Raw genomic sequence first — 22,105 nt, 5'->3', positions numbered from 1 at the left:
GTTCAAATGTGTAATGTTTGTGAAAAACACTTTTTGGGTAAAAACTACGGTTCAATAATAATGTTATAAGAGCACTAAACGTTAACACGTTATCTATAAAAATATATTTGAGATGAGAACCTCTCCTTTTTTAATCGGTTAAAAATCAATATCTTATAATAAATTATTAGATGTGATTATAATTACAAAAACACAATTTAATAGTTCAGACAGTATATCATAATTTTGATGATGTTTGATTCTAATTATGTATGCCTACATACGGAACCTTTGTTGTAAATACTGTACTCAAATTGACTGTCGTATGACATGATTCGCAATCGAGCCAGTGTTGAAGTGTACGCCATAGTCTCTGGACTGTCATGTGAAGGTTTGATTTTAGGTGCTAACATTTAGTTACAATTAAGACGAACAGTTCGCCTTGAAAACTTTTCTAAGCGAAGTACAGATTTATTGGTACGACCAAACGGGCTAGTGTCGCTGAGCGATTCTAGGTGCCACTAAAACTCTGGAAACAATTAGAAAGTACATCATGGTGGGCTCAGTAAATCTGAAAGTTGCCAAGTGTTAGTACGATCAAACGGACTAAAATTATACCTTGAGCAAACGGCCGCTGACATAAAGAGCATTGGTGTTATTGTATGCGTAGTGTTTTAGTGTACTTACGTCGCGTGGTCATTAGACTCAAAAGGTTTGATTTTAGGTGCTAACATTCAGTTACAATTAAGACGAACAGTTCGCCTTGATTAGTTTTCTAAGCGAAGTACAGATTTGTTGGTACGACCAAACGGGCTAGTGTCGCTGAGCGATTCTAGGTGCCACTTAAATTCTGGAAACAATTAGAAAGTACATCATAGTGGGCTCAGTAAATCTGAAAGTTGCCAAGTGTTAGTACGATCAAACGGACTAAAATTATACCTTGAGCAAACGACCGCTGTGACATAAAGAACATTGGTGTTAGTGCATAGTGTTTTAGTGATACGTCGCGTGCCCACTGGACTCAAACGTTTGATTTAAGGTAGGTACAGTAGAATGTAGAAATATCATAAATAAATAGCAAAAGCAATTAGTAGGTACGATAGGGAGCGTTTAATTCATAATCAAACAATTTATAAAGACTGCGTTCAACTGAATCATAAAACAAGTTTTAGATCCTAATTCACTCTTTTGTTATAATTGTTCGGTCTAATTAACTTTCTTCGAATGAGCGGCCGAAGGAAGCGAATGAGAAGAAAGTGAATTAGAACGAACAATTATAACCTACTTATCCCATCAGTGCAATGTTACAAAATGTAGTTTTTTTTATTTAAAAGATAATGGCAGGTTGAACCAACAAGAAGGTTTTAGTTTATCAATCATAATAATCTTCTTGACAAGTTAAATCGTCAAACTTTGATCTGAATAATTTTGAACTTTACTAACGAACAGTTAAAGATTATTTTCTCTTACTCGAGATTATTCTGTAACATAGTTTCAAAAGGTAATATGTGCTCGCGATTCGTTGAAGGAATCAATTTGAAAACTGACGAACCTTTTCATTCCGTGACTGTACCTAAGATATTCGTACAACTCCAAATCTTTATCTTACTATCTTCGACTGCATTGATGTTATCAGTATTACATAAAATCAACTTGTTCCAACTATTAATTCTTGATTACCACTCGGCATGACATTGCCCACTGGTCCGGAATAATCATATCAACACCAATGACAGTGCGCACATAAAAATTCATATGCAAATTGCATAACCGAACCGAGGAAGTATGCTAACACGCGGCGCTGTATTACACGGGTGCACAGTAAAGCGCTAAAGAAGTAATCCTAAATGTAGCTTTGGTAAATATTGGAATTAATCGTAATGTTAACGTGTGATAAGTAAGATTATAAAGGGCAACGAGAACTTACGGAAATATTTAATCAAAATCAAGCATAATTCGCGCCAATAGATTGGCAAATTTTTACACAGAAAAAAGAGACTGAACTCTTTTAGTGATAGTTAAGTTAGTTGTTTCACTTTGCAATGAATGATAGCTAGATTTACACAAACTGATAAGGGCAAAGAATGTTATGAACTTGTGATGTTTGTTAATCAGCCTTATTGATGTGCAAGATTACCAAAGTGTATTACGCAGTAAAATTATAAATTGTATAACCATTTACTTAACAGAGTCACTTTTCAGCTTTCAAGCCTGAAGCTAGTCTAATAGGTACGCGAACCACTTGTCCATTTGACAGTATAGGAGTAGGTAAGCATCGAATCTATTTTGGTTTGGAGTTGACATACTGTTTCAGCTACCTTAACTTCAAACTCATATGTTCTTCTGATTAATTTCGTTGCGGGTCCAATGACAGTTTAACTTTCCCCGGGACAAACTTGACCTTCATTGGTTGGGTTTTTATTGGCGGTCAAGCTGTAGATCCTGGCTACACAGGAGTTGCAGTGGTGGGAAAGAGAGGTGGGAATAGTCCCGTAATACTGCTTCAGCTAGTTATGCACTGTGACCGCGCGGCCAGCATTCCTGCGTCTGCGCTTGTTCCCGCGCATTTCGATCAAGACGTAAAAATTGCTGGCAATTAGAGAGGTCGCCGACCTCAGTTTAGTAACAATGTCAGAGAAACGGGGGAAACGAGTTTTGATGGAACTCCAAAGGGGTAAGTTGACGTAATGACATAATGACAACAAAATCACCTCGTCAAAAACCCATTAAAATTAATAAACAACTAATTAAATAAGCCGGTATATTCAATTAAGAATACTAGTCAAATGTCGGCTTCGTTGTTTGTTTGTAACATTCAAAGACAACAAAACATTCACGTTATCTAAACCACAATAGTATAGTGGTGTGTCCAAAAATAACTATTCCAATCTACCGCAAAGGTAATGGAGTACCGTTAAGATAAAACTATTTGTGCCCACTACAACAACAATCAGCTTGCGCACGCGCATTTTCACGCATATTTACAAAAAGTAGACAAACTACTCTTAATTTTCTTTAATTACGTCAATTTGGAACTCAGCCTCAGATTTTTATCCACTGCAATTCACATAGGACAAATAAAAAGGCGGAAGGTCAATGGCGGTTCTTATAATACCATAGATAGAGTATAACTATGGACAACATAGTAGAAACTCATGGACAGTATGCATTTTTCTTTATTTATAGGGTTACAAAACATAAGTACCAAATCAAATGAAAAGACTTGTAGACGACGTGATGCAACTGACCATAATAAAGTTTCTGATAATTAGTTGAATTTAATTTTAAATTATCAAAACTTTGCGGCTTCGTTTTGTAAAATAACAAATGTATCCTGAATTCCTGACAACCTTAACATGCATATTAATTATGATTCTATGAAGGCTAATCAAATTAACTAGCGAAGAAACCACAGGTTATAAAAACAAGTGTTAGATTTGACCTTTGCAAATGGTTAAATAAATATTATCCTTAGTTTTTATTGACCATTCATGTAATAGTAACAATAGTATTTAAATGTTAACGGCTCTTAATAAAAGATTAGAGAAGTTAATGCGTTAAGTTTAAATTATTTATTTATTTAACGAAATATTTTTTATTTTTTGGTATAATTCTATCATAGGTGGGATGTAACAAGTATACAACTTTTCTTTATCAGTTCACTAAGTACAAACAAAGCTTCTTTTATCGGCTGATACAGTTCGCACGAAAATTAAATATCTAAGTATGTATTACTCGTACCTTAACTTTCTCGCTATTGTCCGCTAACCGCTTATAGTCTTTTTCAAGTTCATTACATACTTCCGATGCAAACGCATAATCTCTAGGATCTCATCCATTGTAAAACTTGTAGATAAAAACCGCTAATGAGATTAGTTTTTACCCGACTGCGGCAGGAGGAGCGTTATGTTTTTAGAAGTATTTCTCTCACGATATTACACGCAAAAGCATAAATATCGTTTTGACGTGGATATAGAGATTGCGCATGTAATACAATTGTAAATCGTGAAACAACTGTCATATTTTAATTGGATATTGCACGGGACAGAAAAAGCAAACACGAACAATGAGTTTAATGAACTTTTTATTATTGTCAAATCATTACAGTACAAATTCAGTAGAGCACGCGATTGTGCGCAAATATACGAGTATTTTATGGCTGGGTTGCACCATTTTATTTGACTTTAACAAACGTCAACAATCTGTAAAACTCCATAAAAACGAAACTCCGGTAATCGTTATAGTTACGGTCAAAGTTAGGTGATGCAACTCGGCCTTAGTATGTCCAATATTCAAAGTAATTCTCGAGTACCTACATAGATATTTAAGACTCTACATAATAATTTGTGAATTCACGAGTTCACGAGGGCAAGTCAGACCTACTCATATTGACACTTGAACATGTTTAAATCAAACCACAGATAAGTACAAGGATCAAACCTAAAAGGCTCGAAATATCACGTCAAGCGCTGCGCTTCCGCATAGCGGCACGCAGCGCTCGCATTCTAGTGTTAGGCAACAGGGTATTGTCGGCGATCCCTGATTATAATTACTACTTACTACGCTTATAGTAAGTGAACTAATAAAAGCTTTTTTTGTAGAGCTTTTTTTGTTTCAGTCAGATCATGTACAGACCAATACAGAAATGTTCCCCGAATTCCCAGGCCATCGATTTGCGCTACCTGCGCTTGATTCTATGTATACTCGTACTAAAAATGCTAATATTGAAACATCTGAAGTAGCTGCAGTCAACAGCACATCAGACTGATAATATTTTTATAGCAAAAAAGCATTTATTACAACTATTACAACTACTGATGCAATAGTGTTTACAGTTTGCATGCGAGTTGAGACTTTTCGGATCATTTTGCTATGCCACTCTGCATTCAACTCGCGCGCAGTTGTTTCATGTGTCATCCTCCACTAAATGACGTAGCAAAAACCTAAAGGATTCCGTTTTTTGCCATTTGGCTACGGAATCCTAAAAATGGTGTTAGCTAGTTTTACGTATCCTGGTGACCCACCATAAAACAATAACAACCTAATTTCCACCTTCATGTCGCATTCAGCAACATTCCAACGAGTAGTATTCGGACATACGATACGTGCGCGCGCGCCGTGACGCGTTATCAGAGTAGAACAGCGTCTGTCTCGCTCCAACGCCAATTTCACAGTGTTAGCGAAAGGGCTTGACAATATTAAGTGATGTTAGAATTATGCTAAGAATTTGCATTAAATAATATCTAATTATAACACCAATTTATAAGGGGTTTTTTTATTTTAAAACAGACGGACAGACAGACATGACGAATCTATAAGGGTTCCGTTTTTTGCCATTTGGCTACGGAACCCTAAAAATGCTGCTATTGTAAAGTTATTTTATTCAGAATTTCCGAACAAAACAAATGAAAATTGAATTAGTAATTAGCACATAGTAAAATTAATACAATGAGAAAAATTACGTATTATAAGTTATTGATATGTTCCCATTTTGCAGATAAACGACTCTATATAACTATCAAGTAAATAAATAACTATTAAAATAATAAATAACTCAACCTAATTTCTAATTTAAATTAATAACTATGCGTGTGGGGCTTTATTACGAATTACGAGTAACAAAACATTAACTGCTAACTCTTAATCGCAATTTATTTGTACCACATCAAATATTTTATCACAAACGTTGTTTCAACCACTTTCGTTTGTTAATTAGTCGAGTCCAATCAAGGCTTAATGCTAATTCGTGAGTGATGGCTATCCTTCTCAAATTAGAAAATGGCCGAACCGGCCGAAGAAATGCTAGAAAGTAAAAAGAGATTCGAATAATTAAATGCGGCATCAAAATTGATAATAAATCAACATTGGCAGATATCAGATATTTATTATCTTGGAAGTCAATGACCCTTTAGATGATAAGCTGCTATATGGTAAACATTTACGGCTTTTTAACCCATCAAACCCCCGTTTCGCAGGGCTTGAATGGTTAAATAATATTAGGAGTTTTTAATAAATCGTGAGATAGTAACATCCTATATTCAGTAGGTAACTGATCTGAAAGATTGATGTGAGTACTTTTATAAAACTCTTCCACCAATCCTTCATTACAATATACGTAACTAGCGACCGCCCGCGACTTTGTACGCGTGGATTCCGTTTTAGGGGTGGAGTTTCGTAAAATCCTTTCTTCTTAGCGGATGCCTACGTCATAACATCGACCTGCATGCCAAATTTCAGCCCGATTGGCCCAGTGGTTTGGGCTGTGCGTTGATAGATCACTATGTCAGTCAGTCAGTCAGTCACCTTTGAGTTATATATTATTTAGATTAATCGTATTCGGGGGTAAACTATACCCCCAGCGGACGAATACTACCTTGACGAATCCATAATGGGGTAGCAATTCAATATACGATAAGATAGCTAATGATAGCATATAGTTTCTTCTTCCTTTAGTCATAGGGTATCTTTTAGTTTGAGCTAGAATGACAAGCATGCAGTCATAAAAGAGGCAAATAAATTGGCTACAAGACCTGCATCTTGTCGTAATATCTCTATATTATATTGGTTTATAATAATTGTAAATCTTTAGTCCATAATTTGCAAATGAGTTCCAGTGGAAATCGAAAACAGTTTGCAATCTATAATCATCATTAACGTTAACCACTTAAGCTGTAAATGAGCGTTACAAGAGAGTTAATAACAACTCATAACTATATCCCAAGATCTGCGGTCCAATCGCTTTCATGGCCTGAATTGCTATGGCTTAGCTTTCCCGACTAGGTTGTTAAGAGTCTCACGTATGAGGCTTAACTCCGAATAAAATATAGGCAGTGGTTCCCAAACTGCTCATTAATAAAAACAAAAGTAAAAATTTAACGAAACTATGTGACAGCTTACGTCATAGTTTTGATAGCAGATATTACAAACCTCAAAGAAGATAAAAAAGAAGAAGGTAGAAAAAGATTTAGGTTGATTAAGCTAAAGTAGAGCGTGTAGAGGACCTACTTTGTAGAGTCTTAAGTAAGCTGATACCTTCGCATCTACTCGGTAAAATCACGAAGGGCCCGGCCGGCTAATTATTTATTAAGTTTTTAGTACCATACAATATACTATGTAACGGTTCATAAACGCATAGGTGTGAAGAAATGTAAAGCAAAGAAAATTCAGACAACATCAAGTCTACAGAGGAAGCCCTACGTTGTATACGTAAGACTCTTAACCCTCAATACCATGCGGTTAGGGTGGATTGTATTTGACACTAGTACGAGCAGATACGATCATATTGTTCGCAGGAATGTGGTCATTCGGACCAATTGCCCAGGGAACTGTAGGTGCGGGTAGCAACAAATATTTGGTGCTTGCGTTTCCATAGATTTGATCGCTAATTGAAATTTGACTTCAAAGATATTGCATGACTAGCGTCTTGGCATTCTTTATGAAAAAGACCAAAAATGCCCCCTGCAGATATATTTATATCAAAAATTATTTTACAAATGTTGGAGAATAACGAAGAAAATTAGTATTCACTAGCAGTAGAAAGAGACAAAATTTAGTTGCCGATTGCATCTGCCATTTTCGTAATACGACGCGGACGCTGCCCTTATCCGAGCATTATATCAGGTGTTACATCAACAAAATGCGCAAAAGCATACGTGGTAGAGTCACCACAATATAGGTGTTTAGTTGGACATTCAAGGATTTTGAATTGTTTCACTTATTTATGATACCAAAAATGATGCATGAATATTATATTATTATTAAGCTCAGAAACCAGCTTTCAGTAGTTCGAAGTTGCTTAACTGCCCCAGAAAAGGTGATTATGTGTAACTACCAACATTTTGCGATTGTTCAGGAGTATCAGGAGTTGTTCAACTGCTTCAGAAATTTGTGATTTTGTGAATCTACATTACATTTTGTGATTGGTCATTCAGGAGTCCTTCTGATACTCTATTAGAATGTCAGTCTATTTTCCGTCAAATATTGCCTTGCACATCACTTATTGCACAATCCATAGATCACATTTCAACAATCAACCATAAAGAATTGTCGATGATTTCGCTAACGAACTCAAGATTAGTCCCAACTACTCCATCAACCTGGCAAACCTAAGCTTCGCGTACATTATCAACGCGTTATAGGACGTCATTAAAACGACATCACCAGACTGGTTGCGCAGTCGCAGGACAGCTTTTTACTCTTTTACTTTTTACTTTTTGCCCAGTGCTGTCGAATTATCGACAGGTATGCTGTCGATATTTATCTGAAACTATTGACACAATCGTCAAATATGCGCCTCACTGCTACTTGACAGAGTATTTTTTCTGGTAAAGCGGTGGACGGTCACGTATCTATACACCAGTCAATCAGTGATAATAAAGCACAATAGTATTTTTTATTTATTTATTTGCGTCAAATACATATTGTGGAAAAATCATCAATAAATTAATCTACAAAAATTTTAAGGTATTGTCAATTAAATATTGTATAATTCTGCTGATATCTACGTCGTATACAATAGAATATTACCTACACTATAGTGTACATTTCAATCTGCAAGGCATCAAAACTCGATTATCGATATGTCATTCGAATCACTACTTTTACTTTCGTTAAACTAAATCTAATTATACCATCATCGTGGATAGCCTTTTTGATTTCGCAGGATAATTTTATTTTTGCAGTTATTGGGTTTCAAAGGATGTTTAAAATATGATTGGATCTTAAATGCTTACAGGCGCCAATAATTAATATTTTATCTTTTATTTTCAAGATAGACAATATCTGTAATTATTATAAAATAAAAACTCTTTATCGTTTGCAAGAGTGCTAATTTCCATAGACTAACTATAGACCTAACGCATGAATATGATGTTCATAATTATTTTCAATAAAACATATAAGGTTTTGAATGAAATATTTGCTAACAAAGACAGACATTTTTGAAGACATCTTTGGAAAAACAGTAATTTACGGATATTTTATCAAAGATCAAAGCCTAGTAAATTGACTCAACAATCAGGTGGCCCAACATTAAGCAACCGTCATTGTTTTATAGTGGCTTTAATAGAGCAATATAAAGGCTGTATAAAGCTCTTATAGCGCTAACAATGCCCGTTCAAAGGTAAGCTTTGTTCTAGCAATTAGGATCAGATGATCGCTTCACGATCTGGGTAACCTAGTGGGGTTATACCCAGTTCCCATATAAATAAATACCAGGCAATACAAATTACACAAGCGGTTGCTTCATAGTGCCCTGCGGAAGGAATGCGGTCTATTCAAAGATATGATATTTAATGAGTAAATTAAACTGACAAGGCTCGATTAGGATACTATACAATCGCCGCTATATTACTTCCACACTTTGAAGAAGAATAAGCAGGCATTGCTTAGATGTATAATTACCACCCATATACTGCCGACAAACTGTTCAGCAGTTTGGCAGATTAAAATTAAGTAAAGTTACACCGTAACTTTTATGAGACAATAAATAAATAAAAATAAATATGGTCACAGCAAGTCCGAAATACATAGTTTCATCACTGTCAAGTTTCAAACTTCAAATTGAAGTTTGTTTTGAATCTGCGGTGTTTCCGGACGGATACGACCTGCAAGCTTTCAAGAGGAGAGCGTATCTTTATCTTAAAGGCCGGCAACGCACCTGTAACGCCCCTGGGTCTGCGGGTGTCTATGGGCGTCGGTAATAACTTACCATCAGGTGATCCGTCTGCTCGTTTGCCTCCTATCACATAAAAAAAAAAAAAAAAATCCCAGGAAAAAGAGTTTGGAAAAAGAGGACACGTATTTCACAGTAGCAGGACAGATTTAACCGTATTTGCTTATAGCAATTACTGGTTTTGCGTCCTTAAAAAACTCGTGTAGTGAGTACACCACTCCCTAGCTTACTCAATGCGCAGGCGACGGAAATTGAGCGGATTTTAATACCATAAGCCGTGACTGCGAGGACTCGATCCGTAATACTGAACATAGGTACTTAGCGTTGGTAATTTAATGTTATAACAATATTATTTGGTTATCGCTGAGTATTTGATATAATTTAAAATTTTAGTAGATATTTTTTCAAGATTTTGTTTTGGTGGTTTACTTCTTCTCACGTCCAAAAATGGACGTGTTATTGTACTTCTTACAGTGAAAGACAGTACATTTAATTGTCATTTTATATGATGATAGGTATACAAGCATGTTGGGCTTGAAGTGCTGTAATTATCTGTACCAATTAAGTAGTTTGACATCACAAAAAACCGTGTGCTCTAGATTAGTTGTAACCTTGGCTAGCTTTTCCTTTGAATAATATTAACTAATCATTCTTTATTATTTAAACATACAGAAACGACAAACTATTTATTTGCTACTAGCTTTCCGCCCGCGGCTTCGCCCGCGTGGAATTTTGTCTGTCACAAAAAAACTTTATCACGCGCGTTCCTGTTTCAAAAACCGGGATAAAAACTATCCTATATCCTACGTCTTTTCCCGGGACTCAAATTTCATCAAAATAGGTTCAGTGGTTTAGGCATGAAAGATACAGACAGACAGACAAAGTTACTTTCGCATTTATAATATTAGTATAGAGTGCATGTCATACAATAGAAATGTACACTCAATCTATTGACAATGTAAATAAAGTTATTTTTAAGAAGAATAACAGCTCTTGTTACCACTGCCACTGCCAAAAGGTGGCGAAAGATCACGCCAACATTGAATTCAATAATACAACTGTTTTGCTTAATGTTGGATAATCCAACCACAATAGCAACAAAAGACGGTAGTAACCTGTAAATGACCCGTGACGAACAATGACGTAAGTCAAAAATCAATTTTATTACTTTCAATCGTGCTTCTCTTCACGTAATCATTACCGATCGAGTTAAAAACAACTTTTTCATCCAAAAGTACTTTTTTACTGTTTTTAATGTCTAAACTGTGCAAGATTTTTAACAAGATCCTAAATTTGACACGCTGAAGACAGCTAAAATTAAAATTTTCAATTTAAATTTTTCAACTAAACGCCTTTAGCTTAACGAGGGTATCAAATTAAAATTATGACGTTTTAATTAATTCCACGTCAAAAATCGACTTCTAAGTTGCATTAACTTGAGGAATCCACTTAGCATCGGGCGGGGGCGACTGTCTGTTGTTGTAAAATAAAAACAAGAGTTATGAAAAAGGCGCGTATACTTAATTCAAGTGCATTCATATCAATAACTTTATCAAAATTAAAATAAATTATAACCCTGCAATGAAGAGTAACCATGGAATAAAACATCGGAATAAATTTTTTGTTATGAGCATATACAAAACATTTATAAAACTGTATTTGTTTATGATATTATCGATAGACGTTATCAAATCTTTTAACATCAATATAATATCAAACAGTTTTATTAAGAAAATCCAGTATTAAGTCTCATAACAGCCAGCTACCATAAAATCTCCAGAACACGTAACAAAGAAGCAGGGTTCGAAAATATCCTTATGATATATATCCGATATATATTGGATATATATCTGATATTATGATATATATCCGATATATATCGGATATATATCATAAATATCGGATATATATCGGATATTTTCGAACCTAGGGTTCGAAAATATTCTTATGATATATATCAGATATATATCTGATAAATATCATAAATATCGGATATTTTCGAACCCTGCAAAGAAGGCTGCTATTAAAAATCACTTAGCGAACAGCTGTCAGCTAATATAGACGAATTAGTTGTGGGTGATCTGATTGTGGCACAAAAAGTAAAAAACGATTCTAAAAAAAATAATTATGACTTAAGAACTTTTGTCATGTAGCCGCAAGCAAATGGTTTGAAAAATAAGGTTTAATAAAAACGTTACATCACTCAATAAAAACGCAACCGAAGTTTTAGGTTTGTATTTTTCCGGTGTGTAAATTATCAATAAAAACTAGTAGAAATAAAAAAATATTGAAAAAAAAATCGTGATAAATTATTCGGAAGTTAATAAACTAATTACCGAGACATATTTTTTCGTCAAATATCAAGTCTTTAGTGAAAAAATAAACAAATAAGTTACGCCTTTCTACGGTCAGTCGTGCGTAGTGCCCGTAACACTTGTCAACCGAGTTGCGATGGAAATGTAAACGCGGGCGATGCGCGAAACGGCTAGAAAGTAACAACCACGGCCAGATGAAATCTTTTTATAATTTAACAGTCGTTTACAACGCTAATGGGCGATTTCTACTTCATGACACATAAACTCATAATTAATGAGCTGGACACAATAAAAGTGTTTTTAATTGCATGCAACTTTCTTCGGGTAGTGTACCTAATGTTGAAGCTGAATGCGTAGCATAAAGTAAATTAAACTACTAACTAGAATGACTAACTATGTGCGGTTTAGTTACTAAACTGTATCGCAAGAGGTCTCAAGTTTATTTCAATTCCCTATTGCAGATAACTCAATTTATTTAGACGAAAAATATTTATTAATCAGTTGAATTGCGTTCCTAAATCAGTGATATCACTTACCAAAATAAAATTACACTTTATTTGTTTTTGTTCCCACAAAAACGAATCAAACAATACTGTTTATATTTATTATGCCTTTAACACTTTATTGCATCTTATCGAATTTTAACAGCTTTACGATGGAGATCCATCAGATAAACCCAAAATGGTCAAAGAACAACAAACTTTGTTAAGTCTTAGCAACAAAGAGGTCTAAAATCCTAAGTATAAATACTTAAAAGGTCACATTGTCACGAGGACGTTTTTTGCAAAAATTAAACCCTAATCGAGTTTCGCAGAACCCTCATATTTATTGCCTCAATAAAGACTATTATCGATATCCCGAGTCGACACAAGATCGATGCTACGAATAAGGATCGATTATTTATCGCCAAATCTGGATAAGGCGAATATTTGGAGGCCAAACTCAAGCGATGCACGATGATCCTTATTGCAATTGCATAAGGGTTAACTATAGTTTTTTTTTTGCAAAAATAAAGACTTGATGGCTGTGAAAAGTTGAGAGTACAAAGGTTATAATTAATATTAATCAACTGACATTTAACCGTTACGATAAAATGGCGGATCTTGATCGCTCTGTCTGATATGGCAAAAGCGGAAATGTAGCCGAAATATAAATATTTGGTATATCTGGAAGTTATTTCAAAGCTTCCTTCAATACCTTTTATGGGATCACATGTGACATATTTTTAAGTTGTAGTACCTTTGATATTCAAGAATTCAATGAACTTGACCTAAAAGTGTTTTATGTTTATCCGCAACATGAAATATGCATTAATTTTATATCTTAAATTTTACTGTTAAAGATTAATCAGACGAATGTAAAGTCGGCTTTTACATAATATGTCCGTCCAGTTATGTGCTGTAATGTTTTGGAGTGTATCTAAGCAAAGTTAAATGTGAGAATAAACATAACGAAATTAAGGCTGTTGACACTTAAGAAAGTAGAGACGAAAGTAAGTAATTATAAAGTGAGAGATACTGCACTTAAAACAACATTCCGTTATGCTCAATAACTCCATCTAAAGGCTGTTAGTGTTAACTAACTTGCTAAGTTAATGATGAAAAAATGAGGAAAGTGTCCGAGAACTCGTTAAAACAAGAAAAAGACTTGTATGACTTATTTATGTGATATAAATGTTTGTAAAATTATTAAACTTTGATTAATCTATACTAATATTATAAATGCGAAAGTAACTCTGTCTGTCTCTCTTTCACGCCTAAACCACTAAACCGATTTTGATTAAATTTGGCATAGAGATAGTTTGAGTCCCGGGAAAGGACATAGGATAGTTTTTATCCCGGTTTTTGAAACAGGGATGCGCGCGGTAAAGTTTTTCTGTGGCAGAAAAAATTCCACGCGGGCGAAGCCGCGGGCGGAAAGCTAGTTATAATATAATTTTCCCACCTCCTTCTCTACTTTTCAAAAATTGAGAATTTGTACAAAACCCAAAAAATGATCAATCATAAAATTCTTCCTCAAACCCGAAATACACATACATACTGCTTTTTAGCCACATGCTACTAAAATTCCCCATCGAATACAGCATGAAAAATTATATTATGCAAACAGCCGAAAAAGATTCGGATACGAAAAAGATTGCGATAACGCCCGGCAGGGGGCGGCCACGGCGCGGCGCCAAAAACTGTCAAAAAAGGTGCGCGCGCGCCGCCTCGCGATTTAGCTCGCTCGCGTAGTATTAATCATGGGAATCGAAAATCGCGTTATCAATACCCTGTCTGGTAACTCTGGTAAGGCCATGGTATTTCGTTTCTTGCGATAAAAAAACAAAAAAAGGTTATCGGGAATTCGAAGGACCAATCAATCTGACAGATCGGACGTACGCGATATCGTGTATGTTACAAATAAAAATTTACTTTAGAGAATGTTAAACCACCTTTTGTAGCAGTTTAAGCCTAGCAGAAATTTTATTCCGTGCACTTCTTCAATGATCACCTACATGGTCTGAGAAGTTAAGAGAGCAAAATTTTCAGCTGGGAGGTTCTGAATTTGATTTCCAGGTAAGTAGGGTCACACCGCAATCCATAGGAGGCTTGAATCAACAATACAAGTCAAACGAACCGTTGAGCTTATTCGCCACAAAATAAACGTGTGGACAGAAGTATTACCACAGGTAAATAACAAAGTCATGTAACGGCACAGTAATTACAAAGTTTTCATCACCACAGTAATGCGCATAACAGGAATGGAAATTGCTTTCGGGAAAGTAATTGGAGGGCGTCTGCGCGCGCGCACAATTGAACTGTGACAACTGTAGGGCACGGATTAACATAAAATGCGGGGCGGAGCGTGCGACATGGAATCGCTAATGTGGATAATAAGAGCGTTTCCATGGTCCCGTTCGGCGAAAGCTAAATTGTACGAAAATAGCAATTATCTTAATTTGAACTGAGAACAAACCTTACTATATTTTTCAAGAATATCTCAGTATTTTTTACTAATAACCTTGATTCTACGCCTCGAATCTTCTCAAACCATGACGAATAATTCCAAACAAAAATATCTCTTGACATTGTTAACGAATTTTTGATCCAAAAAGGCTATGTTAACTTATTTTGATGACCATTCTTACATGACCAGTTCCATGTTCCTTTACAAGGGCCCTCCATTAGAGGTTTTAAAATTTGGAAACAATATCAAATCCGAATTGCATATATTCTTACCTTTGTTCTGTAGAGCGGATTGCTGAAATCCCAGCCCGGCGCCACGAAAAGATACCCACATTTGGATATCTTTCGACTGGCCTGCAACAAAAAAAGCCTTATCAGGACAATGCAATAATGTCTGGATGCATCTTTTAATCTTTATGAATTTGCAAATGAAAAGGACGTTGAGTAATACTTTGACAAAGCAGGAGATAAGTTTTAAGTTTAAAATTATGTTGAAGTTATCGCAGAGTTACATTGTATTTTTTGGTTCTTTTTGTGTTCGGGAATATCCCAGGAAGATTTGAAATTCAAATTTGGAACGGTCCAAAATTTAAAAAATAGAATATGTTATGGTTATTCTTGTAAGATTATGTAGTAACACACTGTCTTCGAGCTCATCAACACGGCTCTGGTCTTCCGCGAAATACGTTAATGGCATCCAGTTTTCGCAGTTTAAAAATAAACCAAATTGTATTGTCGCAAAAAAGTGATGATGAAAGATGATGTGACGAGCTGACAACGAATGCCCAATCATATTTAAAACGACTTTTTGGTCAAGTGATTCAGGGGGACATTCTCGGTCCGGGATGTTCAATATTAAATATCAAGGCCGTACACACGAAAGCAGAAGACTTAATAAAGACATACCAAACAAGTATTAATAATATCTGTGTATTATTCAAACATTTATTATTGTTGCGCACGCACAAGTGCAAAATGACAGCGTCAGTCAGACGGATTCATCGAATCGGAATTATCTTTGAATGCACGTATTGCATTTTCGAGTCCATTGACATTGGAACAATGGCCGCGTATGTAATATATGATCTGTATGTATTTAGTTACCGTAAAATTCCTTTGTAAGGCGATCGGATTTACCATTGAACACAGCGATTCTGCATAATTACTGTCGATTACGATGCAATTTTGATTTAATTACTTATTAATGGTAGAGATTTGTATTAAGTTATAATCGATTCAGAATCGATTTGAAACAGGGCGTATAATTGTTATGTCAAGCCAGGTGTTACATGTGAGTACCTATCATACTCGTACCTGTAATCACTAAACCACCATGTATTTTCAACAGACTTAAATGAACCTAATAATCAGAAAATAAATAGGATTCTATGCACATTGATGAAGCTACTTCAGACACCTATTTTGGATCGCAGTCTGCTACCAGAGTAGTGACATCAGTCGCTGCAATACACAGGACGGAAGACAGATGCGTTTAATATTGGGCAATTGGATTAGGCTAAGTTTTATAAGGTCAATTCAGGTGGTATCGAGGTAGATAGAGGTAATTAATTGTATACATAGCGGAACACACTTCTTCTAGAGGCGACCCTATGTCACGAACGAGATCCTGATAAATAAAATCACTTTCGATAAAGCCATAATGTCAAGGATATAAGAATAACTGTACTAAATGAGTCAACTCGAAGGGTTCTCACGGCCATCGCGTATGTACCCTAAAAAGTACATTTCCGCGTATAATTCGGATAACGACTGCTGTGGGACTGATATTCAAATCTGCGTCTTATTCCCACTGAACAAGAGCAAGTAGGTTATTTGCTCAGTGAGGTAATGGGCCTCTTATTTTTGCATCATCTGATGTCATGTGCTGATGCATATTGTCTTCGAGATATTGACCCGTGTTGGGTTTGTTTCGGGAAGTCGTTTGTTGTTATTGCGATGTCAATGAACTTTGCAACAACATTTCTTAACTACATGAAAAGGATTAGGTACAATGCAGCTGATAGTACTGACGGCACTCTGATTACCTAGTTTTCGACTCTTTTGATTTGTAAGTTGGTGGTACTGTTACAGAGGTGGTAGGATACAGAAATTGAAAAGTCACTGCATATTGCAGGCTTAAGTCGACTAGATAAAAAAAATACGCTGCTTCCATCGTCAAAGGCGACTCAAGGAGTCTGGCACCAGGATACTGGCCTCATTTGTTACAACCCACACCATAAAAGATCAGTGTCACCAGTAAATTGAAATATGATATCTTATTAAAGCCAAAATCTCTTTAGAGCCAGCACATTAGTCATTTCAAATTCAAAACTTAATTCCAGAACCCAATCTAAATGTACCGTCATTATTTCACAATCACAGTCATGCTCAATTAAGAATCCTGAGAGATTAAGCACACGAAGCAAGAGTCAGTGACATAACAGCTGACAGGTCAACGGCCGAAATGACACACCGGGCCGCGTCGGATTGCGCTGACCTCAAATAAATGTCATGGGCAATTAGAGATTTGCGATGGAAACTAATTAGGCGGACAATGGATGTGGTTCTTTTGAATACATGAAGACTCTATAGAGTCTGGATATTGCTGTAGAGACGGTTGCTATTGCTAAAGACTGAATGGATAACGTAGACGATGGATAGAATATGAAAGCCTCAGAATGGACGTGATGAAGTATTATTTGTATAACTAGAAAATAGTACTATGATCGAACAATGTTAATAACAATGGTCATTAAAAAAACAAATTATCACCGCAAACATATAAGTTGATAACAGTTAAATGACTCCATTAGTTTACTAATAATGAGCGAGTGAAGAATTTTGAAAGAGTTGTTACCGTTCAAATAAACGTTTAAGACTACATCTTAATTTTCTTATCTTCTGTTTCCATAATTGAGTGATTAAATATAATTCCACAAATAATGAAAGGTCTACGCCATTCACAAGTAACATCACCGACGTTAATAACTAGTTATGGCTCATCCTCGACAGATTTGCAAACAAGTGAATTTGGTTCAACGTCGAAGGCTGCTATAAACCCAGCATCATCTGCCACGCCAACTAAAACAACTTTAACTGTATCTAATAGCATCAATTTACCTAATTGTGAACTAGTTTTGAATCCCTCCATGAACGTATGCGGTTTGTGAGAAGCCACGGAAATGTTAGTTTAAGAGAAGGTAAATATTTGAGGATTTACAACATCTTAAGCAGATTGTACAAGCAGATAAACGTTTTATGATTGTTTTTGAAAACTTCATTCATAAAATTACTACATCAACTAATATTAATATTGACAAATGACATCATACATACAAAGATTTTTATTTGCAGACTAGCTTTCCGCCCGCGGCTTCGCCCGCTAGGAATTTTGTCTGTCACAGAAAAACTTTATCGCGCGCGTCCCTGTTTCAAAAACCGGGATAAAAACTATCCTATGTTCTTTCCCGGGACTCAAACTATCTCTATGCCAAATTTCATCAAAATCGGTTGCGAGGTTTAAGCGGGAAAGCGTAACAGACAGACAGACAGACAGACAGACAGACAGACAGACAGACAGACAGAGTTACTTTCGCATTTATAATATTAGTTGGGATATAACGGAATGTCATGGTTCTAGTAATATCACATTTGTTGTAGGTACCTTTTAATCAAATATCATGAAATCATTTGAACCAAAATAGAACATCAATTATTTCCAAATTGCATCACGTACCTCATCATGAGGACGCAGAGGGCGTCATGTGATTACGACCGAATCAAATATTTTTGGCATGCCATTTTAAAATTACCATTATGATTGTTACTCTAACTTTTTCAATCGTTAATTTGCTGTAGAAATGTACAGTCATAGTTGCAACTTAAAGTACAGTTGAAAGCACCTCAGCTCTACATTTTTGTTGCAATATAACACCTTTTGCGACTACATAAGATGGCTCAATGGTAAGCTTGATTTGCTGCTTCTGCACTAAAAAAACGTCACCACGTGGCCCATCGTGAGCGAACGGTACAGCCAGTGGGCCCCGCTACACCATTACGGCGACAAAGCAGCGCGCTTCGAATCCGCGCGTGACTGCTGCGCGTGCGCACCGGGCTTATTTGTGCATGTTAAACAATTAGAGCGACGCGAGATAATGATCTGATAGATACCTTGCCTAATATAGTTCCGATATTTGTTCTGATTGAGCGGCGTTGTCTTGTCACTGAGTGGTATCGAGGAATTTATCACAGCAATAATACTGGTAGTTTAGCATGTCTACCATTTCTAAATTAACACAATTCGTGAAACGATTTGTTAGCGCTATTCACAAGATATCTTGTGTTAAGAAATAAATCAGAAACTCGAGATGTGATGCACACTTGGAATTTAAATTCTTCTTTATTTGACTTTCCTAAAATACTCTCATCAACAAATTTCTAATTTTAGTCCTTCCCATTCGATACGCCTTCGTCTAAAAATACTACAAAAAAGCTCGTAGCTTTAACAACATTACGGAGGTATTTAAGCCGATTTACTTTTTACTGGTTTGGTATCGTTCCGACGACAACCGTGTGTCGTAAAACCACAGATTTGAAACACCGGTTTATTTTAACGGCTGTAAATTATAGCGGGCCTATAAAAAGGACACAGGCGGCGCTTGTTTCTTTAGTTCAACTAAACGGGACCAACACGGTAGCGGGCTATTAAGGAGTTCCGAATTTAGAAGCCACGTGTTGCTTTTGGGGGACTATTTCTGCAACATGATCTTTATTTGGCATTAGTGCCCTTCTGCACTCATCTACTAAATTAAAGCAAACCTTATATTGAGATATTTATAAATAAGCACGTACCGGCTGAGATAAATGTTAAAAATAAACTCACAAGAATTGTAAGTCCTGTTATCATCAGCAAAAACGGAACTGTATAATTTTTAATTACTCCGCTAAAAGCCATCAATAATTCGCACTTCAATAAAAAGACAATTCGAGACGAGAATTCAATCTGTTGTCAGAAAGAAAAAAACTGTACAAGCAAGTTGAATATTTGACACACCCCTTTACTGCGTCTACGCAACTGACATTCCCAATGCCTGATGATTGTTTACAAAAAACCCACTGGAAAATTAAAGTCCTCGCCTCTGGAATGAAACTACTTTTTAACTCATTTTGTTTCGGATTTCTACTTGTTTAAATCACATAAATCTTTCAGGTGACATTTTCAAGAGTATAGTAAAGTGCACTTATAATACCGAAGTCATAACTTTTCGTAACCGATACAAAGAGCATATTTTAAATGCGGGGCAATAAAACGGGTGCCTAATCTTTTTTTATGAGTTTTTGGTTAGGACCGTGTCCACATGCTGAGTTGGGAACTCGAATGCTGTAATTTACTGCACTGGTTAGCTAATGCCCCAAAAATGCATTAAAAATAAATGCTTTAAACACGAATAAAGTTCTATCAAAAGATGCTGTTGTAGAAGCCGACAGTACAGATAGCATTTCTTTAAAAGCTGTAGTTCTGATCATGATAGATTTAGCTGGAGACCTAAATCTAGTAAGTGACCAAAGATTTCATTCGTATCACTAACAGAACCTAGCTTAACACTCGACTTGGCCCATAAATTGATCAGACGACAGGCGTAAAACCACCGCAGTCAGGATCACTATGTTATAATTTACGATAAGCCAGCTACGTGTCGCTGATTGAAAAGCGGTAGGCGATTATTGAGCTTCGGCTTGAGGGTGATTCAAATATCTGAGGAGGAAATGTGCAGGTGAGTCATAAAAGTCATCGTAGAACATGATCATCATAGTGATACGGCATTTGAAATGAGGAGATTAACGGGACACTACGAATGACGTAATATTATAGGAAAGGAGAAGGAATGTTGAATGATAGGAATGATGCATTTGAGGGTTGAACTTAAAAACATCACTTAAAATTTCCATAAAAACAACTTAAAAAGACTAATAAACTCAAAATAAAAATTGAGATATCAGATGGAGATAATGAAATCATACAATGGGGAGGACATGATAGTAATTTCATAAGGTCGAGGTCGGCTTTAAAGAATCATAATTTTAAAGAGTAATTTGTGATGAATACCAAATTGATTTTAGTGATTATTTCAGAAAATCATTATCCAGCGTAAAGATTTTTAAGATTAAACTGAGTCATGGAAGTTAATAATCAACGTAAGGATAATGATACAGTGGAATATAATGAACAATAAACCTGTTCCACGGTAAAGATGAGTCGATGATAGTAATATTTGTTTTTGCTAGGATGAATCAAGTTGAAGTGCATCAAGTATCGAATACAAATCAGAAACTTTTTCATTTAATCGAGATAATAATACGGCTCTAGAAGTATCTCAGGATATAGCAATTTATGTCTTAGAAGAAATTATATGTAGTATCTAAGATCATGAAAGGCTATTAAAAGGGTAATAAGAATGATCGTTAATCTGAACACACGGTTATATCCACTTACAAATGAGATCAAGCTTATCACTTGGGCCTGCAATTTAGAAGATATGCTCCAGCTCGAATAATATAATTTATTCGAAACTACCACCGATATAAACCAACATTGGCCGGCATATCACTTCATTAATCATCTCTTTGATATTTATGAGGGCTTTAATTAGTTCCACGGTGGCAGCTGCGTGCCCTTAACTTTGAAGATCAAAAAGGAACAGGACGTTGATATGATCCTGTTGTATTCAATGTAAGATACCGCCTGTGCCTGCGTTTGGAGATTCAAAGCAACAAAGGTTACAAAAAAGTTGTTCAAATCCTAAAATCACAAATTCTTATTGCCTTTTTGGTGTCGAATTTGTGTGGAATTTATTTGACTTGTGAGACTCTTCAAAGTTTTTTTAGTCAGTCTGCAAACAATGTTGACACAAAATTTATTTGCATACATTTTTGCGGTTGGATTATTTTTGGTGCTTGCCTCAATGTTTTCCATTTATTCATTGAATTTAGTAACTTTCGGGCCAAACTTATATGGTTTTGTACTAATGAAGTATCTACCCGATCTACCCCGATCAAAGTGTTTGAACTTTCATAACCGATCAAGAATAACGTTATGGCGTGAACCTTTTTCGGTAAATCATATTTGATATTTTCACAACGCTAACAATGGTTTACCCAAATACGGCGCTCATGACGCCTGGTATCGTTGC

General features: G+C 35.7%; 1 protein-coding gene across 4 annotated transcripts in view; it reads right to left on the bottom strand.

The window, feature by feature from the left end:
• Positions 1-22,105, bottom strand: part of LOC135072061 (protein outspread) — a 363,405-nt gene that overhangs the window by 226,414 nt on the left and 114,886 nt on the right. For all 4 annotated transcript variants that reach the window (XM_063965999.1, XM_063966001.1, XM_063966002.1 and 1 more), the window contains exon 2: positions 15,189-15,269. In XM_063965999.1, the coding sequence (XP_063822069.1) occupies positions 15,189-15,269 (81 nt within the window). The remainder of the gene's footprint in view (positions 1-15,188; positions 15,270-22,105) is intronic.

Source organism: Ostrinia nubilalis, chromosome 5, assembly GCF_963855985.1.
Source record: "Ostrinia nubilalis chromosome 5, ilOstNubi1.1, whole genome shotgun sequence".
Taxonomy (NCBI): domain Eukaryota; kingdom Metazoa; phylum Arthropoda; class Insecta; order Lepidoptera; family Crambidae; genus Ostrinia; species Ostrinia nubilalis.
This window is presented reverse-complemented; position numbering and strand designations above follow the sequence as displayed.